At 34.9% G+C, this 7732-nt stretch overlaps 2 protein-coding genes across 2 annotated transcripts in view; one reads left to right on the plus strand and one right to left on the minus strand.

Annotated features, from left to right (window-relative positions):
• The window catches only part of LOC111487975 (transcription factor UNE12), a 3312-nt gene extending 1796 nt beyond the window's left edge, over nt 1-1516 (minus strand). The window contains exons 1-3 of the mRNA XM_023135504.1: nt 910-1516; nt 442-561; nt 249-314 (exon numbers count right to left, since the gene is read on the minus strand). Coding sequence (XP_022991272.1) covers nt 249-314; nt 442-561; nt 910-1287 — 564 coding nt within the window. The 5' untranslated portion in view covers nt 1288-1516. The remainder of the gene's footprint in view (nt 1-248; nt 315-441; nt 562-909) is intronic.
• Nucleotides 1517-2773: 1257 nt separating this feature from the next.
• LOC111488853 (guanylate-binding protein 4) overlaps nt 2774-7732 on the plus strand; it is a 9875-nt gene continuing 4916 nt past the window's right edge. The window contains exons 1-7 of the mRNA XM_023136797.1: nt 2774-3309; nt 4543-4645; nt 5705-5774; nt 5881-5919; nt 6009-6126; nt 6209-6266; nt 7584-7648. Coding sequence (XP_022992565.1) covers nt 3224-3309; nt 4543-4645; nt 5705-5774; nt 5881-5919; nt 6009-6126; nt 6209-6266; nt 7584-7648 — 539 coding nt within the window. The 5' untranslated portion in view covers nt 2774-3223. The remainder of the gene's footprint in view (nt 3310-4542; nt 4646-5704; nt 5775-5880; nt 5920-6008; nt 6127-6208; nt 6267-7583; nt 7649-7732) is intronic.

Here is a 7732-nt window from a genome sequence, read left to right on the forward strand (position 1 = left end):
CCCCCCCCCCCCCCCCCCACACGTAAAACGCATTCATGCTTAGATATGATTTGACGGGAGCCCTCACATGGGCGAGGGGAATACGAGTTGTAAGGGTAATTCGAGCTATTGACGATTAAGATCTTAACTATGTAGGGAACAATCAACATATGCTAAGACCATTTAAATTCCTTATCATCCGATGTTTTACCAGGTTTTCTGGGCAATCATCTCAATAATTTCAATGACTTAAAATCATAGATAATCACCTTATTGACACTCGGAACAAGCTCCTGCAAAGCCCGGATTCTCTCTGCAATTCTTTCTCTTCGTAACTGTAACAAATAAATGGCGACGAAAATTACTTCAAGAAACTGAGAAGTGCTGCAATAATATTTTGATACAATAATCATCTAGCAACAGCGAACCGTTTCTGGTTTCCAAAACTGGCATCTATCTTACCCGCTCTGCAATGCTATGTGGATCAGTCGCCTGTCCTCGTCTTGCTCGTACCCTAGGGCGCATCGTTGGTGGATGCGGTGCTGCACCCATAGTAGCATGCATTTGTTGGCCTTGATAAACCTGCAAAAAGCTTAAAAGAGAGTCACTCAATGCAATCAAACACTCCAAAGATGTCTGAAATAAATAGTTTGCATCCACTCTGTCTCAAGAGCAAAAGAATGGCAATACATCAAACAGAACTGTCTGTAATTTCCTGTTTCTCTTAAGCAAGACACCAAAAACCAGAAACATCACAGCCATAAGTGATCATAGCAGTTCATGTTATTTCAAGAAGAACACAATAATATGAACACATAAGAGAAATCATGATTCTATATCAGTAATTCAACCATAACTCTACCAGCACATAGATTTAACTATATGAAGAAACAACAAAACGATTTTGGTTAAAGAGAATCATGAGCTTACATTTTTCACAGTTGAAGCTCGAACATCAACAACCTCACCACAATACCTCTTGCCACTTCCAGAAGCTTCCTCAGCCTTAAGAAACCCACTCTTCCCTTGGTCCAAGCTCAACCCCAAAGGAAAAGGGGTTCCGCCATGGAACCCTGCACCACCGACACTTCCACTTCCAATCGTAGAGATGTGGCCACCGCCATCGCCGGAGCTAAGTTGAAGCATCATCGGAGCCTGACCGTGAGCCGCCGCCGCAGCAGCAGCAGCAGCTCCTACCAATCCGCCGTCGGTTCCAGCTAACCCTTGCTCCGCCGAACCAAAAGGGGAAATCCCAAGAATCTGCTCGAGGAAATCATCGGAGGGAGTCTCGGAATGATTGTTCGCCATGGAATTGAAGTCGAGCGAGGCGAAACCAATGGATTAAGAACAGAACGGCGGTTTCAAATAGCATCTACATGCAAGAGGAAAAGGAAAATAGAACTCGATGATTTTAAGCTTCTTGATTTTGTAGTGAGAGGAAGCTCAATTTTGAGCTCGATCTTCTTGAACCTTCTACCTCTCTACCTCTGTGTCCGTAAGTTCTTGGTTTCAGTTCAGTTCTACAGAGTCGAAAAAGAAGGAAGCTTTATCCTGCTTAAAAATGTCGCTACTTTGTCTAAAAGGGACTACTTTTTCCTATATTTACATTTCTACTCCGTTTTCACTTTCTTCTTAAACGCCGTCGTTTTGTCTTCCACTCCAAAAATTTATATTTTGTTTTTTATTTTTTTATTTTATTTTATTGATGTAAAAGTAAATAACGGGAACATACGAAAGATTTTAGAATATAATTTTCGAGTACTAGAACAAAACCCGTTCTTACCACAAACAAGAAAAACCCAACTGGACTCTCAGACATGGTAGAACTCATTGTTAGAAGAACAAGACTCCCGACAATGGTATGATATTATCCACTTTGAGAGTAAGCTCTCATGGCTTTGCTTTCGGCTTCCCAAAAGACCTCACAAGATAGTATTCCTCAATTATAAATCCATTATCGTTCCCTGAATTAGCCAATGTCGAACTTTCATCATCCAACATTCCTAAACCTATTTATTTGCTCACCGATTTTTCTCCTTCAAAACGAGGGTGAGTCAAGTCAAGATTCATTCGACTGAACTACCCTCCCTATCCTTTATTCCTCGGCTGAGATTACCTAGTCGAGTCAACTCGGTTTCGCTCTTTCGCTAGCTAAATTGTTTGGCTATTTCCTTTCACCGAAACCTATATCCCCTCCAGTTCTTGCTCGTTATTCTTTCACGATAAACAAAAGACTCAACTCAATATTCATTCAACTGGTCCAGGAAGCCAAATCAGGGCTTACACCTCCACACGAAAAATTTCTCAAATATCATTGGTTCATTCCACGAATATAAATTTTTAATTGAATAAATAAATAAAAGTAAACTCAAGAGAATTACCTGATTAATTTGAAAATGACATTTATGAACCATTCAAAATCTTATCTATTAGGACTTTAAATTAATCAAATAAAATTATTTCTAAGTAAATAATCGGTAATTATTTATTTATTTATTTAAACCAATATAGAACCAAAACTCATTTAAAAAAAAAAAAAAACTTTAATTTTTATTTATTATAAAAAGTATCATAATAAGCATTTAATGAATTACTAAATTGATAAGATTTAAAAAAAAATACGATAATAAAACAAAAAAAAATTAAGTTGTGAGCGGTGACTAACTAATTCAATAAAAAAAAAAAAAAAAAATTGGTATAAATTTTAATAATATTGAAAATAATCTGTTGTTGGAATTAATTGAAAAATTAAGTTTTTAAATTAATAGTAATTAATATTATTAGGAAAATAAATCGAAAATGGCGTTGTGGATTAAATTGAGAAATTAAAAGAAATCATTGACTTGTTCCTCTTGGAAATGTGAAGCATTAATCTTTGTGAAATCTCATTAATCATTCTCATAAATGAATCCATTTTGAAGACAAATTTCAGACTTCAGCTCTCTCCATGGATCTCATCATCTCCTCCTCGTCTTATTGAATTCACAAATCCAAGTTAACGTGTTCGGAAGATCAATCAGAGCTTGTTTGCTTGTATGTTCTTCTTCTTAGATGCAAAATCCAAATTCACGCAGCTGCATTATTCCTTTCGTATCTCCATTTTTCATGGTTCTTCGTAGATCCCCATTTTTCCCCCAAACCCAAAATGTGTTTCTTCTGATCAACACTGCGTGATTTACTGCCCCCTTCATTCTTCTCCGCCTTCGTCGCATTTGGAAGATAGCTGACGGAGGGTTGTTTAGAGATGAGAATTTCATCAAGGGTTTTCGTGTTTTTGATTCTCTGCTCCATCCCCTGGCGGTCTTTCGCGATCGAGAACTTCCGGCAACCGTAAGTCGTTTCAATTTTTTTATTTCTGTTGTTTTGAATCTTGATGATCGTTGATTTTTACTGATTTTGGGAGCTCCAGATGGATTGAGATCTGTTATTCTTGGCATTTGAGTTACGTAGAAGTTCTTGTTTATTTTAATTTATTATGTTGTTGACTTGTTGTTACGTAGTGCGCTCAGTTGGTTAGTGCTACAAGATGTCTGCCTTTGGGAACAACTCTCCGTTTAAGTTTCGTTTAGAAGGTATAAAAGCGAAAAAAAAGGGTTAACTAGAAGATTCATGATTAGAAGATGCTGTGTCTGGAACATGAATTCAAGGAAGGAATTTTTGTAGGAACATTTATCATATCACTTAAGAATTAAATGCATAGAAAAGCGAGACCGAAGTTGGTGCAACGATAACTTAGAGCTACGAAAAGAGACTTTTGTACTCCATATATTTGCAGTTAAGGTACGGGAGAATACCAGGGAATGCCTATCAGCTACAAAATTATCTAGCAAACCAAGATTAGGTGGTGGGTGGAAACTAGAGGATTGAGACAATATTTGTTATTGTGGGGAGATGTTTTAGCTTTTAAGTAGATGGGTAGTCCAAGGTTCTTAGAAGAACCTATTATGATACATTTGGATGGGAAAGGATAACTATTTGGTTTATCTCCAATTTCTGATAATATAATGTTATTTGTACACCTACCTAACTTTGTTGCTCGATTCTGAATATTTTGTTTGCTTAATTTTGTGTGATTTATTTGTTGGTTCATGAACATTTTTCTAACTTAGTTTTGAGGAGGTATCAATTTCACGGTTGAATATAGAGTTAGTTTGATGCACTGTTCTTGAAGCTATTTTTACTATTTTAAATTCCTATATGTCTAGAAAGATAAAAGTTTTATTTAATTTTCGAAAGCGTTACTTTTTGTTCATTTTCATGTTTTATTTATATGTATTATCTTCAATGAATTAATGATGGACTGCCAATTAATTAAAGTGAGAGAACATTTTAAACTTTCAACAAGGTCTGACCTATGAGACAAATTCCCCTCTGATATTAAACTAAGCTTACAATGATTTATTCCGTAATGTGTTTTTTTATTATGAACGCTCGGATATATCACATTCTGTACAATAGTTCGTTCGTTGGTTAGCCATGATGTTCAAACCTGTAGCATCTGTCTTTTGGGTTGTTTATTTCCTTTGTAAGGAAAGGACTAAAGCTTGTTTTAATCACTTGCAGATTTCCTATTGTGGAACCTGATCCTGGTCATACAAAACTTCGCCTTTCTAGAGAAGGTTTAGAGGCTATTGAAAGAATAACTAATCCAATTGCAGCTGTTGCGGTTAGAATGAGATGCTCTTCTGTGACATTAGTACTTTGGCATTTTCTCATAACTTAAATGAATGGATATCTTTGAATTGATTCTTGAATCATTATTTTCCCTTGTATTTTTTTTAATGTGGAAGTTTTCCAGTCTTTTATTAGGAACCGATGATGCAGGGACCATTTCTATGCATATTTTCTGGTTTCACATGCATGTTTTGTAGTTTAAAAACTATGGCTTCATGGACGAGGACCAGTTTTACTCAATTTACTCGTATGCGGGTCCTTCCTGCAATAAATATTGACTGCTAAACCTGCATTTCGGAAAGTGGCTTCTCTTTAGCTACAACTTAAAGAACGCAGTGGATATGATTTGTAAGGGCGAGAATGAAGAAGAATCCAATCTTAAGTTTTATTTCATGTCCGTTGCATGTTTAAGAGTCAAGATAGATAATTTATCTCTTTTTTTTGGGGTGGTTAAATTATAAGTGTTGTTTCCAAACTTTTAGTGTCTATTTAGTCCATGTAATTGAAAAAGCTTCTAACAGATTCATATACTTTAAAGGATATGTCTATTTAGTCCCTATACTTTAAGAAGATTTTAATAGGCCTCCATGAACTTTTAATTTTATGTCTAAATGGTTCTACATTAAGCCTGCTAGTTTAATGCTTATTACCAAATGCTTGAACCTGCCTAAAATTATTTCCCCTCATTATCCTTAAATGATATAGTTTTTGTGCTATGTAAATGTTAAACTAACATAGACAATGATAAGACATAAAAATGCAAAATTGAGAGACTTATTGGAAACTGAATACAGTATGAAGGCCAAATAAATACCACTTTGAAAATTCAGGTTCTAATAGAAGCACTTTGAAGTGCAGACATAAATAGACAACCTCGAAAACATAAGAATCACAGTTGTAACTTAACCTTTTTTCTTTTTTCTCTTTTTTTGTAGCTTTATGGCAAGTCTTCTGCTTATTTTTTATCAACGGTTATGAACTTTGTAGGTTCGAGTTTTGTTAGATAATATATATAGTCTTGACTGTGTTATCTTTTCTTTCATATGATCAGGTCATTGGGCCATACCGATCTGGGAAATCTTTCTTGCTTAATCAACTTCTCTCACTTTCTTGCTATGAAGGTGCGCTAACTCCTATTAATTTGTACCATTTCTCTTGTTTAAAAAATTAAAGATCCTGTATATATAAATATCATTTATTGTATAAATTAAATGTTTTGTGTTTCAGGTTTTGGTGTAGGACACCAGCGTGACACCAAGACAAAAGGTAAATGCAGTTGCAATGATATGGTGGTTGTGGATGTGTTATATTTACTTGTTGGTGTTTTATATAGTTTGTCAATTTGTTTTGCACAGGGATCTGGGTGTGGGGTACTCCTCTGGAGTTGATGATTGATGGAGTCAAAACTTCTGTTTTCTACCTTGATACAGAGGGATTTGAAAGTGTTGGAAAGTCAAATGTATATGATGATCGGTAATCTGAGTCCGTGAATCATTTTTAGCGTTAGTTCTTGTTGCTTATTCCCTCTAACAATCTTCCGTTTTGATGTGTGCAGGATCTTTGCTTTGGCAACTGTTCTGAGTTCTGTGCTTATCTACAACCTGCCTGAGACTGTGAGTCATCATGACTTCTTTTTTTCTCCATCATGTCAATTGTTGCTCTTGCTTGAAACCTTGTAATTTTCATAGCTAAAAAGAATTCGTAGTTTTAATTTTTTTAATTAGAAGACAAGAAGTGAACAATAACTATGTGTTCCAAGATTTAATTATCTTTCATGTTTTATGCTTATTTAAGCGGACATGTTTATTTTGATGAAAAAGGGAGCTTCCATGGTGGTAAAATTTTGAGACACGAGAGTTAGGTGGAAAATCTATTAGAATAATATGATCAGTTAGGACTTCCACATTCCTTGGATCTATATATAGTTGTATCACTCATACTCACCTCCAATGACTAGCTTCACAAAACCATTTGAGCTATTCCCGCTATTAGTCACAAACAACTATGTTATGGTCTCGATTCTTCTCTAAAACATAGCCTACTTATTTGGAAGGGTTGAGAAGAATGCTAGATAGTTTATTATAGATCTTTCTTCTTTATAAGCAAAATGGGACCAAATTAATTAAACTCTTGACTTCTTTCTCAAATTTCTTTTTCATTGCTCTTGGATGCTCTGTCTTTTTCTCTTTATTCGTGAAGTTGACGTGAAAGGTTCTATCTGTAATGGTGAGAGATAGGGTTTAAAACCACAATTAACGAGGAAAGTTCGATGGATTCATATATGCAAGCCTTATTTTACATGTGTGCAATGCTTCATATGTATGAGATTTTTGTATTGGACGCATTGCTTCTATTTTTCTATGCAAAAGTTTGATTTTTGCGGCTTTTATTTTTATGCTAAGCTGAAACGTCATACTCTAAAATTACAAGTTAATACAACAAGAAAACGATAAAGAAATACAACATATATATAAAAGGGTTTGGCATGACATGAGGATGCGGCCACAAGCAACACACCTTGGACAAGTATGACCGTGACACATAGCTGTCATTATTTTTGTCCAGTTTAAAAGTTGTTCAGATATTGAAGTAATATTGAACATTTTGCATTTGAAATACTTCACTACTCTCCTTGACCTCATTGTTGCTCATAGTTATGAGTTTGCCATTTTTTGGTTATATTATTTATACCCAGTCATGAACAACCTTAGGTTGGCTTGGCTTTCCTTCAAGTTGGACTACTGTTAATAAATATTTGGTGATATTAGAGAATGAATAAATGTAAGCTATCATACACCACGTATCTGCTTGATGTTAATGATCGTGAACTTCGGCTTTAGTTCCTATGATACTATCATCCAGTTCAACTGAGCCAATGTTTTTCTGACATACCATTGGCATTACTAATGTTTTTGGCTTGATTTCTATAGATCCGTGAAGCTGATATTTCTCGATTGTCATTTGCTGTTGAGCTTGCTGAAGAATTTTATGGGAGGTTTGCATTTTGTAAATTTATTTATCAATTGTCTTTTTTTTTTTTTTTTTTTTTTTTTTTTTTTTTTTTTTTTTTTTTTTTTTT

The sequence above is a fragment of the Cucurbita maxima genome, unplaced genomic scaffold (assembly GCF_002738345.1).
Source record: "Cucurbita maxima cultivar Rimu unplaced genomic scaffold, Cmax_1.0 Cma_Scf00013, whole genome shotgun sequence".
Classification (NCBI taxonomy): Eukaryota; Viridiplantae; Streptophyta; class Magnoliopsida; order Cucurbitales; family Cucurbitaceae; genus Cucurbita; species Cucurbita maxima.